Source organism: Cyprinus carpio, chromosome B9 (genome assembly GCF_018340385.1).
Source record: "Cyprinus carpio isolate SPL01 chromosome B9, ASM1834038v1, whole genome shotgun sequence".
In the NCBI taxonomy this organism is placed as follows: domain Eukaryota; kingdom Metazoa; phylum Chordata; class Actinopteri; order Cypriniformes; family Cyprinidae; genus Cyprinus; species Cyprinus carpio.
The window spans coordinates 19,911,350-19,936,226 of NC_056605.1; the positions used below are offsets into that span (position 1 = coordinate 19,911,350).

Below are 24,877 nucleotides of genomic sequence, written 5' to 3' on the forward strand. Positions count from 1 at the left end.
CACAAAAGCAGATATTTTGAAAAATGTCTGGGTTTTTTTTTGTTTTGTTTTTTTTGTCCATGCATTGGAAGTCAGTTGAATCCAGTGTTGTTTTTTGGACCCCCTTAACAATAATTGTTTGGACAAAAAGTCAAAACTTAAAAATGTTATTTATTTTGTGTTTCACAGAATAAGGTACAAATATAGTTTTAGTATGACAGGATTAATAATTCATGACAGAGTTTAGATTTTTGGGTAAAATTTAGGTTTAAAAAAGTCCAAAGTCTAAGAAGATTTATTTCGATAAGTTACACAATATTGATAGTTTTGACATTATCAACAACAGTGCAAATGATGCAATAATTGTAATGCAATCAAACTATGTGGCAATATTTACTGTAAGTACTCATGCCATGCCGAGAACAGGGCAAATGTGATTGAACCACAAAACCACAGGTTTATTTGAACTATTAAAAAAAAGCATTTATCTGACTCTCCTATTATGATGATTGGAGTATAAAATGATAGAAAAGCTATACTGAGATGCATTGCTTTTTGCTAAAAACTGTAATGCGTTAGATTTTTAGAGAAGGAAGTAGCCAAATAATTACAAAAGTCTTTTTTTTCTCCATTATTTATTTGATCTAAGATTTTGTGCTCTGTGAACATCTCTTATAATCTTCACAGTTTGTGGTTTGATCTCCTGCTACAGTTTAAACCACACAAGGCCTGTTTTTTTCTCCCTCTGGTGTTGAACTGTTCACCATAAATGCTGCTTTTGTTTTTATCCCTGACCGTATGCGACAGTTAAGGATTTATGAAGATTTCCTCCCCTTCGCCTGCCCATCTGTGCGGCTGTCTTCAGCGTGGCCTTGAGAATATGTTTCAATTTATTAAGCCAAACCAAAGGACTCATTATTTCAGAAGAGGTGTGCGGAGTGACACACAGAATTGGTTATTAATGGAAAGTCTCTGCCACAGGGCAGTTGAAATTTAATGATATCCTACAAGAAAATATGATGGTGTCACTTTCCCAAAAGTCATGTGAAATGTCAGCGTTTTAAGGTCCTGACGCTAATTTTATGCCTGTGCACAGTAATGTTTGGGAGCGCTTTTAGGAAACACGGCCCAGTGCCTGTGCTGATTATCCCCCTCACCTTCCTTGTGCTCTCAAATGGGTTTGTGCAGCAAGCGATTTAATCTCTAAGTGTAGAGAACATTAGTGGAGAGAGAGAGAGAGACACCACAGTGCATTTCTCAGAGATAAGGCTTTCCAAGCCAAATGTTACCTGTTAATCCAGGGCCGACCGACTCCAGCACTTGACTTTGACTCTCAGCAGGAATTTGGTAATGGCTAATTTTCATCTCGGAATTAAAGAGCAGAAAAGAGCAAAGCTGAGTGGGTGTTAGCGGGGTTAGCGGTTCTGCAGTAGATAGCTGTGTTTCCATAACACGTATACCATAGTGCCTGTGTTCACCATGCCCATATGCACAACATATGCAACTTTAAGTCATTCTGAAGGAATTTGCCCACTACGGATCACAGCACACATTTCTCACTGTGGTCTGCATGTGTATGCATACTGTAAAGGTAGAATTGCTTTCCCTTTTATTTCTTTTGTCTTTTTCTCATTTTTTCTGTTTTGTTTTGTACCTTAGTTACAGTGCTTGAAATGCAGCAATATATTGATATTCCTCAAACATCTGGTTCAGGAGTTTTTTTTTCTGGTAAGGGGTCATTTGCACAGAACAAAGCATTAAATCTAAGCTTACCTAAAATTGGATATTTTCTTGTGCTGCCTTGCAAGCACTGATATTTCCTTTAGGGAATGCAGATCTAGTTGTTGTCCTTCTACACAACACCCATCTATCTATCATTTTATCTTTCTACCATTCTACTGTATGTCTATCTATCTTTCATTCTACCTATAAAGCCTATATTCAAGGCTTGTAAAAAAAGAAAGAAAAAGAGATTTAGAGTTTATCTTGGCAAACTGATTTTCTTTTTATATAATTACATTTACATGACTTTTCTTGGAATTTCAAATTATTTAAATTCTTCTTTCTTGCATTAAAATCCAAATCCCAATTTTACATTCTGTTTGCCACCTCAATTAAAATTCAGTTTAAATTCATTATAATATTTGCGTACTTAAAGCTAATTGGTCTTCTTTCATATCCTTTTTTATCTATACTGCTTATTAATTGAAATCTTGCTCTCCCTTTCTCTTGCATTTATTTATTTATTGAATGTTTGTTTATGTTCTTTTTTTTAAGTTGTTAAAATGTTTGGCATTTCTGCCTTTAATTTTTCAGGGCAGTGCAAGAGTAGACAGGAAGCAGTGGGAGAGGAGAGAAGGGAATAAGGTCATATGTAACTCATATGTAAAAATATTTTGGTGCTCTTATATTCAATGCTTATTCTTATTTTCAAAGTTAGTATACTTTTGCATTTTCAAAAAAACCACTTAACAAAAACCACTTAAATAGACACTGACATTTTAAAACAATGACATACTAAACATAAGCTACTGTATATAACAATAAAAACAGTTTGAATAAAAAAATATTGCTGTGGAAATATTTATGGAATGCAGAAGAGAGAGAGAAGACGATTCAGTTTTAAAGATTAGCCTCTGTAATGCACTGTTGTCTCCATTTATGAGACTGAAAGGTCATAACCACTCCCCTGGAAGGAGGCAACTTCTTCAGCCCCATTGGCAGGTCAAATAAAATGTAATTGTCTGCTGTAGGCAGCGGCAGCCTTTGCAGAGAGGGGAACTGACATCCTCCACGTTTTAAACATTCAATTCTCCTGCTGCGAGGAACACAGGGTTTTGCAAGGACACAGGCCTTCACCTGTCAATATATCACAGTGACTGGCTAGCCAAATGCTGCAGTGCTTTTCCCTCTCTCTTTCTCTCTCTCTCTCCTCCGGCTCAGTGCCTTCATTGGAGAATCAGCTTGAAGGTCGCGCTGGGCCCTCAATTCAAACACTGCAAACTTGCAACATATGGCACATTTTCAGCTCCCAAGGTCATTAAAGCTATTTATTGAAAGAATGTTGTTAAATTTCCCAAGGTTTCCACTCAATTCATCGCAGAGTGCCTTGTCTATCATATTAAAAATCAGTTGAGTTGTTTATCCTCTCCTTGTTGTGACTTTACATCAAAGATATCAAAGGCTTTCAAGAGGAGTTCGAGACATTTTATCTTCTCTTATGGCAAACATCTTTTTTTCACTCTCCCCTTCTCCTCAGTGCAGCCTTGTCCGAACGCTGCTCACAATAGAAATCTAATAACATGTAAATTGGAGATAAGCCCAGATCCCTCCAAGTGATATTTTTTACATTCATAGTTTGTCAAGTCGATTTCTGAGCCCCTGTTTTAGCAGCACAACACATAAGGACTGAGAGAATTAACAGGAAAGGTGATTTATCATTTGCTACCACACAGTACTGTCAAAGACTCCCACGGCTGCCACGGGAGGAGGACGGCGCGCGTGCGAGTGAGCATGCATATATTTACACGTGATTGATAGCAAGTATCTTCGTTTTAAAAAAATATCACATCACACCAAAAACGCCTCATATACACAGTCCCATTTTTATTTGCGACTCCTATTATCCAGCGGCGAAACAGTTGCGCATGAAATGTTATTTTGTGACACGGCTGACCTAAAAGGATTCATTAAGATTTTTGAGGCAGAAAGCTGCAAACGGACCTGTCACAGCTGCTGCTGGCGTGCCCCGGTGGAGAAATATCACCTGGAAACACAGCTCTCTCCTTCGCTTCTCTCTTCATCGCGAGCTGGCGAGTCTGGCACTGTAATTAAGTCCAGTCAATGATTCTGGACCAGTGGCAGGAACACTGAAACAGCTAAAGCCAGGCCAAAATGGAGTGCTCGAAACAAGAGAATGCTCACAGACACAAACGCACTCAAGTGTGGCTAATGTAAATGGAGACTGACCAAAAAATGGCAAATTTCAGTTATTTGAGAGCTGAATTGGTCATTTGAGATGAAATGTGCTGTTTGCTTTCTAATGCATGACAGATTGTTTCCTAGTAACAAAGCAATATGAACCACCCTGTGATCCAGTATTGTGTTTGCGGCGAGGTCCTGCTGAGTCTAAAGCAGAAGTTGGTTTAAGCAATGATGTATTATTAATGCCAACACTAAATCCAGGACTACGGTGGCTGCAAACCAAATACAGGCTTCTGACATCCAATTCCCCTCTATTGTTTCTCATTTGCTGATTCGCTACATGTTTGGCATCTAAGGAATCAGAGCCACGAATGTGACAAAGAGAAGAAAACATATAGTGTATTTCTCTGATGTAGTAATCGCATACAATTCATATAATTCACTCTGTTTTCATGATCGGTTTATTATGGCACAAAACGATGCCATCCAACAGCATTAAAAAGAGGTTTTCTTGTTTTTTTTTTGTTTTTTTTTTCTGTTACATTTGATTGCAAGCAAACACGCATCCATTAGTTGGTCGCACATTGTCGGTAATGAACTGGAGTAAAATGCTAGTTAAATTGGGGAGAGATTGGAGGAGACCCTCCACGGATTCCCGGCACTCCTCTTGGCCTTTCCTCCGTCCAAGAATTTTGAATCGTAAAGTCTTAATAGTGGCGGCTGATATTCAACTGTTGGTTGGCTGGATGTTTCCAGGGCATTTGCAGATGCTCGGAATAATCTCTTATGTTTTGCCACAATCTGCTGCTGAGATGGTTGAAATAAATACTTTAAACTAATTAATGTAGGACCAGCTGTTACCAAGCCTTGGCTGGCGTTAGTGAATACTGATGGCAGAAGAGGGGCTCCTCAAGTTGTGCCGTGTTTGTGCATGATTTAGGAAGTCATATAAACACATATTAATTCTGTATGAGAGCCTAATTCTGGGGTTTGGTGCTTAAACTGAAATGCATGAAAAACACAATTGCAGGCTTTTAATTTTGTAGTGTATAAAATGAATTAAAAAGTATTTGTAATGCCTTTTAATGCACTTTATGATCAGTTGTGTTCTCATGAAAATAGAATAGAATAGAATATATAATAAAATATTGCTCATACTTAGTTTAACCAATGAGCAAAAAAAATAATTTATTGAAATTTATTTGCTGTGTATCTAAATAAAAGGATTACATGCCAAGATACTATCAATCTTCTTTATTCTTTTAAAGTCCAAAAAAGAGCTCATTGATTTTTAAAATCAACAAACGTTTCGGTCATGCAGGACCTTCCTCAAATTTAGTTTAAATAAACACCTAACCTAAATTAGTAAACCATAATATATGGCATGTTCCACACCATTATTACTACAGACAAATGAATGAATGAATAAGAATTATAGATTTAATTAAATATATTTATATATGTGTATATATACATATATACACTGCCGCTTGAAAGTTTGTGAACCCCTTGCAGAATCTCTGAAAATGTGAGTAATTTTAACAAAATAAGAGAGATCATACAAAATGCATGTTATTTTTTATTTAGTAATGTCCTGAGTAAGAAGTTTTACACAAAAATTCCAAAATAAAAAAAAACAACACAAAAAAAAAAAAATAAACCAAATAAAAAAACCCCATAAAAAATTTTTCTTAAACCTTATACTACACCCTAAAATGAAATCACAAAACCAAATCACTTACCCCCATGTTGTTCCAAATCTGTAAAAGCTCTGTTCGTCTTCGGAACACAATTAAATATATTTTGAATGAAAACCCATGGCTTGAGACTGTCCCATAGACTGCCAGGTAAATAACAGTGTCAAGGTCCATAAAAGGTATGAAAGTCATCAGCAGAATCCTTGTGGCACGCATGACACAGAAGAGCATACACAGCATTATATGAAAAGACACAGACAAAAACGATAACAAAGAAAAAGAAATGAAAAAAGTTGTTAGGTTTCGAACAAAATGGGGGTAAGTCATTAATGACAAAATTTGCATTTTGGAGTGGAGTATCCCTTTAATACTGTGTGCGGTTACCTGGATGATGCATTTTTTTTTTTTTTTTTGGTGGTTGTTCATGAGTCCCTTGTTTGTTCTGAACAGTTAAACTGAGCACTGTGCTTCAGAAAAAAACCCAGCTCCAGCAGATTCTTCAGTTTTCCAGCATCTTTTGCATATTTGAACCCTGTTCCATCAGTGACTGCATTATTTTGAGATCCATCTTTTTACACTGAGGACAATTGAAGGACTCAAACACAACTATTAAAAAAGATTTCAAACATTCACTGATGCTCCTGAAGGAATGCATTAAAAGCCGCGGGGGGAAAACTTTGTGAATTTGAAGATCAAGATAAATTGTACTTATTTGTTTTCCAGGAAACATGCAAGTATCTTCTGTTGCTTCCGAAGGGCAGTACTAAATGGAAATAATTATATTTCTACAAAATAAAAGTACAAAATAAAAAATTTGGACATCTTCATCCTGTTCAAAAGTTTTAACCCCCTGGCTCTTAATGCATCGTGTTTCCTTCTGGAGCATCAGTTAATGTTTGAAACTTTTTTAACATTTGTGTTTGAGTCCCTCAGTTGTACTCATTGTAAAGAAAATGGATCTCAAAATCATACAGTCACTGCTGGAAAGGGTTCAAATATGCAAAAGATGCTGGAAAAATTAAGATTCCACGGGACATGGAAGATTTTTCTAAAGAACAGAGCTCAGTTTAACTGTTCAGAGCAAACAAGGGACTCATGAACAACCATCACAAAACAAAAAACAATCATGGATCATTCAGGTAACCGCACACAGTATTAAGAACCAAAGGTTCACAAACGTTTGAATGGGGTTATTTTAATAATTTCAGCTATTTTTTTTTTTTTTTTTTGTCTTGTGGACTAAATGTTAACTTCTTTTATGTAAAATATCTTACTCAGGACAGTACTTAATAAAAAATAACATGCATTTTGTATCGATCTCTCTTAAATTACTCACATTTTCATAGATTCTGCAAGGGGCTTCACAAACTTACATGTGGCACTGTATATCTATATATATATATATATATATATATATATATATATATAATATATATATATATAATATATATATATATATATAATTAAATATTCATATAATATGTATAAAAGCATTATAATTCTATAATAAATTAGATAAGTAACTAATACTAAAATGTATACTTTTTAGAATATTTCACATAAAACTTAAATCAGTAATTTCAAATGCATCACAATATGAATTTAGGCATCACAACATTATAATATATGGTATGAAAAAGTAATGAAATGTATGAAATTAAATTTTGCAATGTTGAATTATTAGTGTTTTAAAGATTAATTTTTAGTGAGTGTAGAGGACAGCAAAAATAACCTTAATGAAAAAATGTGGGAAATTAGGATGAACTATATGGGACAGATATGTTGTGCATCCCTAATAGATAATCATAATGTAATACATACATGGTACACAGGCTTTATAGAATGCGTTACGGATACATTCTTGCCTTTTAGACAGTCTGAACAATTCTGCTATGTTCTGGTAGTAGGTGACATCGCCTGTGTGATGTCGTTTTGTAGCAGGCAAAATGTTGTCTGGGACTTCTTCTGTGATTGGCAGCATGCTATGACAGCGTGAAGATAGTGTCAGTGCAGGGCTGTGTGGTTTAAAGTGAGTTATGATAGTCTGTGTGTACATGTTTGTGCATGTCTGTGTGGAGATGGATTCAGGGGTTATGAGGCCTGTATGGATGTGTTTGTAGTGATGGATGCTGGCCTATGATAGCCTGTATAAGGCTGTGGCTGTTAAGATAAATTTAGAGTTTTGATAGCCTGTGTGTAAGTTTGTGTGTGTGTGTGTGTGTGTGTGTGTGTGTGTGTGTGTGTGTGTGTGTGTGTGTGTGTGTGTGTGTGTGAAATGAGCTTGTGGTGTGTGTGTGTGGGGTGTGTGGAGATAGATGTAGAGTTATGATGGCCGGCGCAGCAGATGGCAGAGGTCTGCCCTAACGGAACTGATGAATGGCAGATGATGTCATCAGGGCACTGACAGGCGCTGGTGGCTATTCACGGGAAGTGAGCAGGAATCTACTTTACATTTCAACCCTACTGGACATCTGCTCAGTGTCCACACTCACGTTATTCTCTTTCTGATGCTGCTCACATTCTTGGAGCACTAGAAACCTTTTTTTATTTAGGTAGGTAGTAGTGAAGCCTAGTGGTTAAAGATCTGGCTGGTAACTGAAAAAATGTAGGGTCAAATGTTGGGTCAAATCTAAATTATTTACAATAAACTATAACATATTTAGGTATGAATTTAGAATGATTTGAAATTAATTGAAACATTTAAATTATTTTTTATTGCCTCCTTACTTGTCCCTTCTGTCATTTGAATCTAAAATGTACAGTATGTCTGATAAGTATTTCTAATAATAACATTTTTGAAATTGTGTTACTTTAAAAGATTCTATATTTATAAAATATTATAAAATAGTATTTGTAAAATGTAATTCGATCAAATTTAATATAAACAGATTTAAATAGAGAATAATGACAAAACTGAATAGTAACCAGATTGTTGTAATTGTAATTTTTAATGTTTTAATTTTTAAAATAGATTTAATGTAAAAGATTTAATATTAATAAAATGTTTATAATATTCAAACTGCATAAAGAAGGATTTTAATAAAAAATAATGAGAATTATTCACACACACACACACACACACACACACACACACACACACACACACACACACACACACACACACACACACACACACACACACACACACACACAGATATATATACACACACATATATTAAACCTTTGTCATAATAGCAACAGACTGAATTCAGACTGAAAGATTATGCTCAGCTAGACAATAGGTTATGAATTGCAATTCTAATTCAGGGAATTATTAAATATAAAAACATTTCAATTAAAATCTGTTTGTATTGCAGTGCATGTGTTCCTGTAGCTCATGGTAGAGAACCAGCAAAACCATGGGTTTCAATTCCTAGAAAATACAAACCATTTAAAATGTATTATGAATAGTTTTGGATTAAAATTGCCAAATGCATTAATCTAAATGCAATGCATAAATCTAAATGCAATGCATGTTTACTGTAACATAACCATTCACAACACTATAAAGATGATTTCTTTTTTTTTTTTTTTTTTTTTTCATTTATTTCTTTTTTAACACAGGGTACTTTTGATTACTTTCATTTACCCGCATAATGTTTAACAAGCTGACGTGGTGATTAATCTCGGAATGCTGTTTGTAAAGACATGCTGCACACTTTACAGTGCTCATCCCAGCGTTTTCTCTCCTTATGACATTCAGCAGGAAGCCCCTGTGGACTAGGTGATAAAATATATACTCTTTAATGATCCAGCCCCTGTTTTTATTTGTCTGGCAGACATAAAATCTTTTTTCTTTTATTTCCAGAGGGTTTTAACTGCAGCCCCACCTGTGACATTTTACACCTGCACATTTATGTGTCAACCATCGACTGAGAGAATAAATGATATTTATTTTACTCCTCTGTTTTGTTCTACCAGGTGCTTCTTGAATCTCATCCAATCATATTGATTTTTTATGCTCCGATTCCTTTGAGGGGTTTAATTCATTTGCCCAAAATGGCATTGCCAGTCTGCTGAGGGGACGGCAGTAGTGTTGAAACATGGTCAATGAGGGTTCACCACCTTGTGCCATATGGCCTTTGAAAAGCCAGGGCCCTTGATAATCTCAGCTTGCCATATGCATCTGCTTGAGTGCGGTCTTTTCCTATCAGAGTTTTCGTGCCATATGGAAAGGGTGGGCTGTGTCTCCCAACATATCCTTCAGTGCTACCAAGAACATATACTTTCCAAAAATGCAAATGCCTATCCTTTTTTTTTTTTTTTTTTTTTTAGAAGAATATCTAATTTTATCTGTATGTAAAGTCTCTCAAGCATTCATGGCAGCTATAAATACAGAAGCATCAATAATAGAGTGCCGTGTGACACTGACAGAATGGGCTATCAATCATATGTGCTTGATTGGGCATGCTTGTATAGATGTTAATTTTACTCTCACAAACAATCTGGGTGTATAAACACCAATTCGGGAAAATAATGATTTATTTTACAGCACAGTATTACATGGAGTGTGTCATCTGTTGTGCTGAATGTGTATGTTTCTCTGTTTGCCACCAGAAGAAACCCCCATGTGCACGCCAACAGCAAGAGACAGTTATGAGAGGCTCTCGTTGGCAGGTCAGACTTTACCTCCAGGATTCCCCTCACCCTTCCTCTTCCCTGATGGCCTGTCATCTATAGAAACCCTTCTGACTAACATACAGGTAAGAGACCTCACTGTCAGTAGATCTTTAGTATCAAGTAAAATATGCCATGAATAGTTTTATCCAGTTCTCTATGATCGATTCAGATGGTCTACTAACTAGCAATCAGTGAATTGGTAAAATGCTGGATGGCAAGTGAGAAGTTTGTTTTAGAGTGAAATTATTATATTGAATATAAAACCAGCTTAAACCAGCTGAGAGCATAAAAAATACCCTAAGCAGTTTTTTTCCCAACATATATTCGGAAATTGGTACTAAGCGATGAATATTTAACCGATTAAGATGAAATATCCAAAAAAATTATCAAGCAACATCCAAAAATAATGTCCGAATCAACCAAATTGCTAAACAAACATTCAAACGACCCAAACTGATTAATTATTTTGACCTTTTAGCTTTAGCAATGAATTATACATGTAAAATTATTTATTAAAAATAAATAAATAAATATATAGATAAATAAATAAATGTAATAAAAGGAAAATAAATAAATAAATAAATGATGTGATAAAAACAAAAATAGTTCATTTGTATAAAATTTAATCCTGCATTTATATTTTAAATTACTTTTTTCCTTTATGTATTATTTTCTGTATTTATTTTACATTTATTTTTATTCTTTTTAAGTTTTATTTACTTATACTTTCATTCATTTTAAAATAAATATTTATTTTATTTATTTATTTGTTTTTAAATGTATTTATTCATGCATTTATTTATTTTTATATGTATTTATTTATTCCCAGGTGTATTTATTTCCAGGTTTATTTATTTATTTATCAATTTATTTCTTTTTACTTTTCCGTGTGCAACATAGAAATGAGGGAGGCGGTCCTTGTGGAGCGCCGGTGAATCATTGGTTAAGAACTCACGCAGAACCGTATGTAGAGCATTGCGTTAGCAGAGCAAAAGGTCGTGGGTTCAATTCCCAGGGATGTATAGCCTGAATGCGCTGTAAGTATATATGCATAAATATATAATGTCGGCTTGATGTTAGATGCTCGGTGTTTGCAAATTCAGGGACCATCTCTAAAGTTAAATATGACATTAGTATACACGTTTCTAATTCCAATAGCATTTTAAAAAAATAGCTTACAGTCACAAAACCAACTGTAAAGTGTTCATCTACGAGTCAGGTATATTCAGTAATATTAAAATATGATTTGAGTTTATTTTATAAATATAAAAAATCTAACGCATAAACCAATGTCGTATGTTACCTTACAGATGGTCCCTAAACTTGCAAATATCGAGCGTCTAGCGCAAAACCCAATTTATGCCAGTGGGTCACGTTTCCAAAAAGCATTGTGGGCCTGAGTAGACTGTAGAGACATTTAGTTCAACTAGTTTTATGATAAACGTATGCTCACAATGCTTTTTGGAGTCTTTTCTCTGTGATTACAAAATGAAAACAAGCCTTAGAAACCTCCACCGAGTGTGTCTAGTACTGTTTTTATACAGTCTATGGTCTAGTAGCGTCATCAGCCTACAAACTAATTGACGATATTGATAGCTCCGGGCTTAACTGTGTAACTATGAGGATAAGTAATTTAAATCAATCGCAATAAAATAATCAGAAATAATAATGTGAATCTGTGAAAATATATTGGATCTCTCCAGTTGATCTGGCACACCACACTCGCAGACTCTGATCTCTATTATTAGTTTAATCTGATGCTTCTGCGTGAGCTCTCAACCAATGATTCACGGGCGCTCCACAAGGACCGCCTCCCTCATTTCAATGTAAATAGAAATAAATTAATAAATAAATCTGCAAATAAATACACGTGGGAATAAATAAATACGTATAATAAATAAATGCATGAATAAATACATTTAAAAATAAATAAATTAAATATAAAAATGAATGAAAGTATAAGTAAATAAAAGTTAAAAAGAATAAAAATAAATGTAAGATAAATACATAAAGGAAAAAACTAATTTAAAATATAAATTCAGGATTCAATTTTATTGCAAATGAACTATTTTTGTTTTTATCACATCATTTATTTATTTATTTTCCTTTTATTACATTTATTTATTTATCTATATATTAATTTACTTATTTTTCTGCAGGTTTAGTCCTCCATATAATATCAGTCGGAATTCAATTATATGGTGTTTCCAAAAAAAGATCATCTTCAAGTTTCCTCTTAAATTTTAGCAGACCATCAGCTGGTTGCCATAGTAACATTTTATTTTAGCCCACTGTGGACTGGCCAGCTGACATATGTCATGATCTTATCACGTCATGTGTCATAACACAATAAACACCAGTGATGCTCAGGATTGCACATAATGGAAGGAGATGGCCCATCAAGTTGGTTATCACAAATTATAGCAATCTTAAGCCGCGGTTTGGAAAATATTGTGAAAATAGGATGATGTGCAGTGATATTAACATCATTCCTGAGTTCAAGTCAAACATTCATACAGCAAGAATATTTATGCTCTTTACATTTAGACATGCGCAGTATGTGTCGATTTTAAAGGCAAGCGCACGAACATACACAACAAATGCTAACAGATTTAGTCATTTAGCAGAAACTTTTATCTAAAGCAACTTGCAAAAGAGGAAGAACAAGTAATTTATGATATGCGAGTCAGTAATATTAACAGTGCTGCAATTCTGAATTTTTAAAAGCTTGAGCAGAAATGAAAGTGTATAGTTTATAAACACTACTGTTGATAAGTTAGATATTAGAGCAGTTCTGAAGGATCATGTGACACTGATTACTAGAGTAATGGCTGGTGAAAATTCAGCCTTGCCATCACAGGAATAAATTACATTTTGAAATCTATTTAAAATAAAAAACAGTTATTTTACATTGTAATAACATATATAAGACACTTCTTTTAATAGTAAGAAGAGTCGTTATACACAGGGTGCAGTTCCCTGTGCCAGGTAGTTAAAAGGTAGTCCTTTCCTCATCCAGCTGTGATGTTTTTCCCATCAAAACAAATGCATAGCGTTGTATATTCGGCACGACTCCCTTGATCACCACTGTGGTTGTCATGCAAGTAAGACCCAGTCAGAAAGATGAATGTAGTTGATTAACGCCGCCTCTGAGACTAATGATGTGGGTACAGTATTGGGAGTGAGAGGTTTGTTCATTGCTCTTGTGATGTGACCATCAGATCTATCGCACTGCTTTCGGCCCTATTGTTAATTAGCAGGACTCAGTTCAGTCAGTCATCTTTAATCATGATTTCAGGGTAATGTTTTGATTGAACATTCACACACAAATCAACAAAAACGAAACCCAAGCAGAAAATTGAGATAAAGCAACTAAGTCTAAATTGGGGTCATAAGAAGGAACAATTAGTATGATATAGCCCATTGCATTTGGCTTAATTGCTTGCGTACAGGGAATAATTGTTTTGAAATGGTCACCACGCACTTTGCGTGGCAAGTACCGCTTTAAGTGTTGTTTTGAGACAAGCAGCTGTTTAGCTCAAGATTTGATCGTTATATTTTAAAAAATCTGGAGTATTTTGAACAATGGCATACAACTGAACAATAAGGCCCCATTTGAAACTGGTATTAGTTCATCTAAAAAAAAAAAAAAAAAAAAAAAAAAAGTTCATAAAAAAAAAAAAAAAAAAAAAAAAAAAAAAATTAAGGTCCTGTTATCATTTGCTCACACTCTTATCATTCCAAACCTGATTTTCTATAATATTTTGAAAAATGTGACTTTCATTATATGGACTATTGATTGATTGTTTTCTTTAAAATACTTTCCAAAGTTTAAGTGCTACTGCTCTAGCATAAAATAAACCATTCATACAGTTTATCGACTCCTGTGGAGGTGTGTGTGGACTGTGTATAAGGTGAGTTTGTCTTCTGCTGCAGGGTTTGCTGAAGGTAGCAATTGATAATGCCCGCGCTCAGGAGAAACAAGTGCAGCTGGAGAAGACGGAGCTGAAGATGGAGCTGTTTAGAGAGCGAGAGCTCAGAGAAACCCTGGAGAAACAACTGGCTATCGAGCAGAAGAACAGAGGTGTGTATTACTCAAAAACTCACACACTACAGTACACACAATTTATTATATCTTCTATAGTCAGATTCCTGGTTCTAGAGGCATTTCATAAAAAAAGGCAAAGCATTTTACTGTACCTCCAATTTCAGAAATTAACTTTTGCATTAAGGTGCTATATTTGCCCCTTTGAATTGTATTCATGAGGGCATATTTTTTTCTAGCCATATAAAAATATACTAGGTGTCATCCTTTTATATGAATTACTTCATTTTAATCAGCTCATTAACATACATTCTTAGTCTGACTAATTAGGTAGTCAGACTATATTACCTATTAAAAATTATTCATCATCAGTGTTTTATGTGATAAAATGTATTATCTAGATTAAAGATAATAGTAAATTGGCAGTGTTGCTTATACCTGTATAAAGGTAATTTTGTGTGGTTGTATACTATTTGTAGGCAGATTCTAAGATGTTGCAGATGATCACAATGGCATTGCTAGGCAGTTATTAAAGGTGTTCTGGATGATTTTTCGTGGAAGAATATTTATGAGAAATGGCGAGAAAACAAGCACCATAATTAGGCCTAGAATACAAAATATAAATGTTATCAGCTGTTACAATAAAATCTGAATGTATTACGTAGGCTTTATTGGTCCCCTTATTTTTCATTTTGTGCATAGCTTGTTTGTGCTACAAACATGAAAAAGATCATAATCAAATAAATGCTGTTCTTTTGAACTTCCTATTCATCAAAGCATCATGAAAAAAAAAATGTAGCATGGTTAATAACTGTAATCATATTAAGAAATCCTACTTGAGTGCAAAATCAGCACATTACAGTGATTTCCGAAGGATCGTGTGACACTGAAGTAATGGCTGCTGAAAATTCTAGGGATCAATTTTCATTTCAACATCAGAGACTTGATGCTGGACATTTTTTTTTATTTTTTTATCTTGGGCTTTGAGCATCTTGGTAGTTTTGCACGGCAAGCACCACATTTACTTTAGAAAATGCAAAAATCTCCTTAACAAATTACCTTCATTGCATAATTTTAAAATTATTTCAAAATTGCATTAAAATGACATGAAAAGCCATGTTACAAGCTCAGTTGTTAATCACAAGCACACAAAAAACATACTGCCAAAGTGATAGAGACAAGGTCATAAATCGAGCAAAATGAGGCATATTCACGTAACGATCAATACATGAGCACATATTGATTATGTGTGCAGAAGTGCTTGTGGGAATATACAGTATATTACCGTAACTACATACATAGGCAACGTCTAAATGTACAGTACAGGGTGCATTAGAAAGATATACAAAGTCCTCATTTAAGTAAGTGTGGTTAAAGTCAGGGAAATATGAGTAAGTAACTTATATGGTAAATGTTTCTAAATGAGCCACAATATTTCTCAAGGGAAGGCCATGATTGGACTACAGCTTGATAATAGTTTAGCTAATAATTTTCAACTCTCTTTGAGATTAAAAGTGATATGTGCATTACAGATGGCCTCTAGTTACATACTCTTTTGTACGCTATAATTGCATGAAAATATAATTATGAATCTACATTTTGACATCAATAAATGATTTAGATTTTTCTGCACAAAAGTATTGCAAAGTGTGACTTAATGGTCTCATGTTCTATGTATTTATCCTACATAATGAATCAAATTGAGCTTATTAAGCCAGTTTCACAGAAGGATCCTTCTAAATGTGTCTACAGCCCTCCAGCTTTCTCCTGTTTAATATTCAGCGTGCCTCTCTCCTCTCTTTCTTTACCGAACGTTTCCCTTAACCTCGTCTCATTGGCATTTTAACCTAGGTTAATCCAGGTTATCGCTGGCTCAATTATTTCGCTAATGACACAGTCAATTTCTCATTGAACAGGAACATTTTTTTCAGCCACAACTTTTCTATGAATATTTCCTCACTGACAGAGTTTGAAAACTCAACTCCCCTTCCTTTAGTCCTTAATATCAGATATACCGCTGCGTATGACTGGAGTCCTTGACTGCTGCCTTTCTGTTCTTTGAATGCAGCTATCATTCAGAAGCGATTGAAGAAGGAGAAGAAAGCGAAGAGGAAATTGCAGGAGGCGCTGGAATACGAGTCAAAACGACGAGAGCAAGCGGAACAATCCCTGAAACAGACATCACCCACAGAAAGTCTCAGATCACTCAATGGTGAGACACCTTACCAGAAAGTTAACATACTTAAATTTATTAAAGTGATTTGTGAAATGTGTTTTTCTGTTCCATTGTTAAGTCTCATGAGATGTGTTAAAGATTACACTATTGAAGATCACTTCATGTGAAATATCCTTTTTGTTGTTGTTGTTGCGTTGTGTAGTTATCTTCTGAGAATAATCAAAAATATACTTCAGTATGTTAGCGATAGCATAATAAGCAGGTCATTATCGCAAAAAGAAGGAATCATCATGTTGGAGTCTTGCATCACAAAAAGGGTTTTAACTGGTGACAATTACGGGGTGACTGCACCATTTAATATGGGGTGACTGCACCATATACTATAATGATATATATATATATATACTATATATATATATATATATAGCCATGAAATATGGATTTAAGATAAAAATCTAAAGAGACAAGAGACCATGAAATGAGACAAGAGACATTTTGTAGAAACAAACTATGTACTGTAGCAAATGTGTTTGGGAAAAAATGCACTATTGACCAATCAGAAATCAAGTATTTCATAGAGATTTATAATATGCTGAAATCATTTGAGATCATGATAAACTAGTTTAAAACCATGTCTTCCATAAAGACAAGCATTTTCTTTCAGACCAAAAAGACCCAAAATCTTGTTTGCGTGTGTGTATTGGACACAATGGACCACTGATGTTATTGTTAATTAAATCTATTAGAAATATTTTTGTCAATTTAAATAATGCTGAAATATAAATACTAGATGAAACTGAATTTGAAACTTTAAGTTTAGAAAATTAGAGATGTTGCCCTGGCATCTAACTGAATGAAACTATAATTACTAAAACTAAAAAGAAAATAAAGCTCTATAGGAATAATAATAATAAATAAATAAAGAGAGAGAGAGAGAGAGAGAGAGAGAGAGAGAGACAAAAGCACACAACAAAATTATTAAAACTTGAAAATAAAATGAAAACTGAAAATATAAAAGCCAATTCAAAATGATAATAATAAATGATATAATGGTATATAAATAACACTGCATTGGGCACATGTTTAATACACTCTAAACAGTTTAAGATGTTGAATAAAATTAACATATGCTACATGTGTAGCAAGCTTAGCAAGATCCATAATGTCAGGCTAACATGGAGAAATGCTCTGTTTGGTATTCGTAACACCGCTCATCCATTGGTCGAAGCTTCGCCCTGACCTTAGCGATCCGAGCACATCCACCCTCCACCCATCGCGAAAGACCAGGCTAGAAAAACTTTCCTAATTAAGCACAGATGTCATGGATGTTTAATCGTCATTATCTTTTCATTTTGCCAGACTCGTTGACCCAGGAGATAGAGACTGACCGCAGCAGTGGCAGAACAGATGCTGAGAGGACAATACAAGGTGCGTGTTTTTGAGGAGACTATAAATCTCAGCCCAGCTCCAGTATATGAGCCTCGCTTTAACTTGGCCTGCTGTTCATGCATGCAGCCTGCCATCTGGGCTGCAGATCCTACAGTTCAAGAGGAGGGTCAAGATCAATGGGATCTGTCAAGAGAACATTTCTAGACAGGGAAAATCGTGCAAATGTGCGTTATGACAATGGCACGCTCAGCTGAGTTGGAGAGTTGATTCTTTGTGAGAGTATGAAGGAATTTGATGGGATATTAAACGAGGAGCAAGAAGAAGATTAAACCTTAAACAAGCCCACTGAGTCAATTAAAACTGTAGTTTTGTTTTGTAGTTTTTACCAGCAGGGGTATAATAAAATATTATTAAAGGGATAGTTCACCCAAAAATTCTGCGATCATTTGTTCACCCTCATGTCATTCCAAACCAAAATGAATCACTCTCTCTCTCATAAAAAAAAAAAAAAAAAATAATAAAAAAAAAAAAAAAAAAATTTAAGTTGCTTTGGACAAAAAAAGTTAAAATATTATTCAAAATATCTTCCTTTATGTATATATAGTGTATACATACTGCTGCAAAGATGGTGTTCAGCTTAAAAGGTGAAGTTCAAAGATAAGATTCTTTGGATATAAGACACAGAATCATTTTAAAGATAGACCCCCTTGACAGTAAGACCCTGCCTGTGTTGTGTACCTCAGAGACCAATGCAATTTAATGAGCATAATAAGAAGTTTCATTATCTGAGGATGACCCACAGTGGAGTTACCTCACAAGAGCACAACACACACGCTCAAATAAATACACATGCACTTTATGGGTGTATGGGACCTGGTTTAGTATCGTTTCACAGAAAACCACTTGCCCATTTGCAAATGTTTCAGTCACACTCTTTTAACTACACCTTAAGTGTTAAGTCGCTCACCACTCTGATGTCTATTTTAATTGCACCCAGCAGCACATGTGATACAAAAAACTTCGTCTTGAGTGGTCTCAATTTCCCTTTGAAAATAGTGTGTGGAAATTGCTATGAAATGTGGGAAATGGCATTTTAATACCCCGTCGCAAGTAAAAGCCCCGTAACCCAGTTTGATTAGCCTAGTTAATTTTGTGTGTGTGTGTGTGTGTGTGTGTGAAGGAAGTTTTTAGTAAAAATAAATGGAGATCCAGTACAAGGAGTATGGTTTTACCCAAATAAATCAAATGACATTGACTTGATGAGCAGGAAATGATTTTTTCAGAGCATATAATGTCATTAGCATTATGATGGTTCTTATCTCTAAAGATTAATTTTCCAGCATTAATTGCTCGATTCATAAAGTTAGCATTACTTGAATCGCTTTTGTCAGTAGTTTTTTGAGCAGATATAGTAGAATTTAAGACATTGAGGTCATTTGAGCTGGAAGAAAATTGTTCTCTTTATATATGTTTTCACTAACAAAACTGTAGATATTATTTCACAACATGCAATAATTTAATAGGTTTTTTAGTCAGTGCCCTTGAAGAGTAGACTTAAAAATTGGCCACAGGAAATGTGTGTGTATGAAAATAGCTTGTGCGTCTCTTAAGTTATAACAGCATTTTTGTGCGTGCGTGTGTGTGTTCATGTCATTGATGTTGTGGCCTACAACCACTGTGGCATAATTACTCTCAAATGGCAAAAACATAAAAAAGGATGCTGATAAATTACACTTGCATGTGAGGGAAAATTTCTTTTCCAATCCGTATACAAAAAAACCAAAGAGACGTGCTATAATTTCAGCACTTGGCTGTTGGGGGAAAAAAATAATGAGAGCATAATTTCGGAGAACTAATTATTTCTATTTGTCTTTTGTCACACTCTGTAATTCTGCTATATTAACACAGTCTGTGTTTATTAATTGCTTTTCCAGTGTTTTGAATCCATTCCAAGAATAAGCTTGACTGTTTTTCCTGGCTCTGTGCTTCTGGGAGCACATCTCGCCACTAATTCCTTGTGATACTGAACATAATATCTCCCCGGTATCTCTTCCCGATGCTCAGTGCTCGCCTCTCAATGTTTTCTGCAAGTTTACACGACCCTGTGAGGGGAGATAAAGTTCTTTGTTGCAAGATTAAACATCAAAACAGTTAAAGTGAAATTAAAATTAAATGAATGAATGTCACTGAAGCAAAAAAGGCAGTAATTAATGGTTCCCTTAATTGTCTTCATAAAATATTTGCATGGGCATAATTTGCATAATTTACATGTATTAATTAATCTTTCAAAGGAATTTTGTGCTGAGAGAAGCCAAAAATTCCTTTGTTTTATTTAGCATCTAATGAAATATTTATCCTCTTTAATGAACTTTTCATCTTGATTTGAATATAAAAATGCCACAGTTTTAACATATTTTAATGAGGGAGGTTCTTTCATAAAACAACATGGCAGTCATTCGATTTTTCCTACTCAAGAAACATTCCTGGCACTGTTTGCACAAGCTAGTTTAGCTACACTCCATTTGACCCAGAATTAATATGCTAATTTGTACATTTAAGATTAGCTCTCTGCTTGTTTTTGTTGTCGTCGTTCTCAGGTTGTGTAGAAGTAACCGTGGTATTTTAATAGTTTAATTGTAAATTTTTTACATCGTTTAGGATAAGTAATCTAGGGTTTGATTTTGATTTGCTTAATAGTTGTTTAATATCAAAATACTGTATCAACAATACTAAAAATTTCCAGCACTAAATAAGCGGCGTCGTGACTAATTAAGTCACCCAATATCGCATGCATTTATCGTGATCTAAATAAATTTGTACATGCCATTTATATAAAGAGGTTGATGCTGTGGATGAATTTATTGACATGCCCTGTGAGCCTAGAGCCATATATTATGTCATATTTCATATTTTCGAGATATTCACAATACTAACCCCTTTTATATAAGAGGCCACTGAGTAACAAATAACATTAGAGAAAAACAAGAGGTCATTTTGCAGCTCCATGCACAGCACGCAATTAATCAATGTCCATTAGATTACTAGATTCTCATGAATCAATATGTATATATATCAGAGTTAAATAAAATCACAATGCACATATTTAGGAATGTATGACTAAATGTAGAAGAAAAAAAGGCTTTTTATTCAAAATCAATGGCTCACACAATCAAATTATTTCATACTGTATCTGTGGTATCGCTGAGCAATCCTAAAAAAGTCAGTCAAAATATAAATCTTGTTTAAGCCAATTTTAACACAGAGCATCCTCGATCAGTCACCACTTTTGCTCAGAACTGAATTTATTTAGTTGCACTGCCAAAGAGATGAAACTGCTTAAATGCAGTGATGCAGCATTCCCGGACACAGAGGAAATGTTCTGGTAATAAACGTCAAACAAGCTCCTGAGCCATGCCTAACAGATGCTTTTACCAGAAGAAGCAAAGAGAGCTGCTGCTCATTCAGGCATGCACTTGCCAACGAAGGTTCCCTGGAAATGGACAAAGCTCATTAGATTGTACGCGTCAGAGAAGGCATTGCACAGTAACGGCTGCTTTTTTTGCACTTAATGCTATTTATGCACAGAAAATGTCATTTGTGAAGTGCTTCGCATCATGAGTGCAATGTTATATTTTTAAAATGTGACATACATTGATCCAGGGTTTACTGCAGTGTATTTATTATTTTTCTCTCCCTTTTTTTTATCGTTAGCAGATGGAAGACTTTTTCTGAAAACCACAGTGATGTACTAACGGCATGGCGTTGAAGACTGGTGGCGTGTATCTTATGAAGATTCTCCAGAGTCCCCTCGCAGGGTAATTTAGTTACAGAGACAGGTCAATCGCTCATAGAGGTGCATCAAGGGTTTATGCTTGGCCCGTTGTGGAAGATGGATTGTGTCCAAATGTAGTATTAGGACTCTTATTCTCACTAATATAAACATTATATTATGCCAGATGTGGGATTGGATATAATAAGTTGGCGAAGGCGACAATTTGAGCACAGTAAAATGTACCATTCGGTACACTTGGTGGTAATATTTACAACAAATTCACAGCACTGAAGTTTTTTTATACTGTATTTAAACCAGCGAGAAAGCTTTGAAAATTCAATCTGATTCAGAGGTTTTGTTTTGTATTAAAAAAGAAGAAAAAAACACAAATCCTTAATGTCATAAATATTTGCCAAGATGTTAAAGATCCAAACTTGGAGAAGAACCTCTGAAAATGTGAATTTGAATATATGTTAATCAACAGAAAAGACTAATATTTGCTTTTAATGTTTTCTAAACTAGAAGAAAAAAACAATCAAGTTTCATTTCTATCATTATTGTATATACAAGAACAGAAGATAGGTTAACTCACTCACTTTGGTATTTGTATATAATGTTAAAAGTTGGTATTGTGTATGCAGTAGATCTATTAGGTGAACAATATCAACGTTTATATTGAATTTATAGATTTGTTTTGTTTCTGAGCCATCATTCTTTCAATTCGCTGCCACTATGGTGAGGAAGCATGCAGGCATGTAAATGTGTTGTCCTGAATTCATGTTATTCAATAAATACTTAACTGTGCTGAACAAATGTACTTAGGGTTTATTCACTCACCCAGTAAAAGTTGATGAACACTACTGTCTTTTCAACAGCTACATTTTCAATTTGCAGTACCATGAATCTGAATCTTGTATGAATTGAATCTCAAGTTTATGGAAATGTTGTACAGATCACTAAATGTTACCGACCACCATTACACTCAATTCGGTGTATTTCTTTCAGTGATAGGCCACTTTAAATAATAAGTGTTCAATGTATCATTTCAATTATTTATTATACTGGTCAATAGTTTCACTATATGCAACAGGTTCCCATTGGAAAGTTGCAGACAAAATAGTATTAGACCATTTGTTAATCTGAGATAAAAAGGGAAGATAACTAGAAAATAATTCTTCATAACTTCCCCATGTGGATGATGTTTGATTAAAAAAAAAGCACATTGATTTTAGATTTTTTTTATATCAAGTTTCTGGATTTTAATAATAATAATAATAATAATAATAATAATACAAATAAATTATATGTTTTAAAAGATTGTTGGCAACACATTGTTGGCAACAAATTAATTTATTATTATTATTATTATTAATATAAATATTATTATTATTATTATTAAGATGTTCAAGAAGATTCTTCAATTATTTGACAGAATTTTTAACAATTGTCTGAAAAGAAGACATCTACACCAGTTCTTCACATTCTTAACAGATTTTTTTTCTTTATATAAATCAAGAAACCATGGCAATACCAAACTGTCACATTTAAATAAAGAGTGAAACAATTCAACCGGATAAGTTAAATTACACTGTGCTAATTAATGGTAATATAGAATATATTAAATAATAGATTACAGGCTTTTATTGTACCAAGTAGATGATGATGATGGTGATGAGGCACTTACTGGATAATCAAGAAAATATATGCGTTGAAAGGATCCTTTATTAGATGGACATATCTAATGTTATGGGGCAGCTATTTATACTATAATCATAGACATTATTTTGTCACACATTTGTCCTCGGTCTGTAGCAATTCAAATGTTTATTGTGTTAAACTACATGTTAAAATATCTTTTACCTCATCAATGAGGACTTGCCTTTAAGGTTTTTTTTTTTTCTTTTTTTTTTTCTTTTTTATGTGATGTAAATACTGTAGCAAGATTTATGGACATATTGTTCCTAATTTCTTTCTATGGCAGTAAAGGAAACGTATAAATATTGAAAGGATGTCTTGTTTTAAAGTGTTTTTCCCTCTTTTCTGATCATGTCTCCTGTAATGACAACAGTATGTAAGAGAGAGAGAGAGAGAGTGTGTGTGTGTGTGTGTGTGTGTGTGTGTGTGTGTGTGTGTGTGTGTGTGTGTGTGTGTGTGTGTGTGTGTGTGTGTGTGTGTGTGTGTGTGTGTGTGCGCGTGCGTGTGTGCCTGAGTGAGTGTGTGCGTGTATGCACACTGAAGTGTATCTGTGTGGAGCTGCATGAGTGTGTGTCTGTTTTCTATTCTATGGTGTCATATATGGTAATAAAAAATATTTGTGAGTCAATGATTATTAGACTACGCTCTTTTGCGAATGAATCACTGTCATTATAAAAAACTTGAGAGAGTTTATAGGTGTTGACTTCACATGTCAATGTTTAATGCAGTTAAACTCTAGAATCTATGTAATTTTACCATAGTTCATCCAGACGAATCCTGCCAGTGTATCCTAATAAAGAGACTGCAAAATTTCAGCCGCAAAGCAAATGTCACGTATGATATTACATAAGCGGCGTGCTTATATTTTAATCTGAAGGGCAATCAAAATTGTTCATGGTTGAATTGTAAAACATGTGTTACTGAGCAATGACAATATCTAGCAGAATAAAACCACTCATGCTTAGTACAGTGAGCACACGGCTCTACACAACACATGACTGAGAAATAATACCTTTCATTCATTCCAGCTGAATGAGCACAATATTCCAGGGAAAAGCCACATATTCAAAATGTATTTGAAGAAAGGAGGAAACAACAAGAAACTAACATCTCTTCATTTAAGTTAATTACTTATTGATAATCTGTTTGAGCCAACCAAATCAGGGCCATTCCTGTTATGCAGTTATTTTCATAATTCCATCATATACAGTACTGGATAAAGATGGAAATCATTTTAGTTATTTTTAATCATAATATCATAATTAAGCGAACATGGGTGTGGGTTTTGCTTTTTTTAAGGCAAGGCCCTGGCTGCTTCTAAGATAAAACCTTCTTAATTAAAAAAACAAATAAAAATGTTTATTAATTTTTACTTCATCTAATGAAAATGTGTTCTTGGCGATACTGATTTAATTGGTAATCATTTTATAAACTTACCCTCTTTCACTTTCTGGTTTTAAAAAACAAGTTCCTTAATGACATCATCCTTCAGGAAGTGAGATGGGAAACAGCACAAGCATCTGTGAATATTAACGATGGATTTAATGAAAACCTGATCATTTTGTGTTGTTAGCTGGTTT

At 34.3% G+C, this 24,877-nt stretch overlaps 1 protein-coding gene across 5 annotated transcripts in view; it reads left to right on the top strand.

The window, feature by feature from the left end:
- The window catches only part of LOC109095754 (dachshund homolog 1-like), a 109,395-nt gene extending 85,470 nt beyond the window's left edge, over positions 1–23,925 (top strand). For 2 of the 5 annotated variants that reach the window (XM_042731392.1, XM_042731394.1), the window contains 5 exons: positions 10,158–10,303; positions 14,157–14,304; positions 16,334–16,477; positions 17,801–17,869; positions 21,542–23,925. In XM_042731392.1, coding sequence (XP_042587326.1) covers positions 10,158–10,303; positions 14,157–14,304; positions 16,334–16,477; positions 17,801–17,869; positions 21,542–21,582 — 548 coding nt within the window. In that variant the 3' untranslated portion in view covers positions 21,583–23,925. The remainder of the gene's footprint in view (positions 1–10,157; positions 10,304–14,156; positions 14,305–16,333; positions 16,478–17,800; positions 17,870–21,541) is intronic. The other 3 variants (XM_042731393.1, XM_042731395.1, XM_042731396.1) reach the window with 2 other exon arrangements.
- The last annotated feature ends 952 nt before the right edge of the window (positions 23,926–24,877 follow it).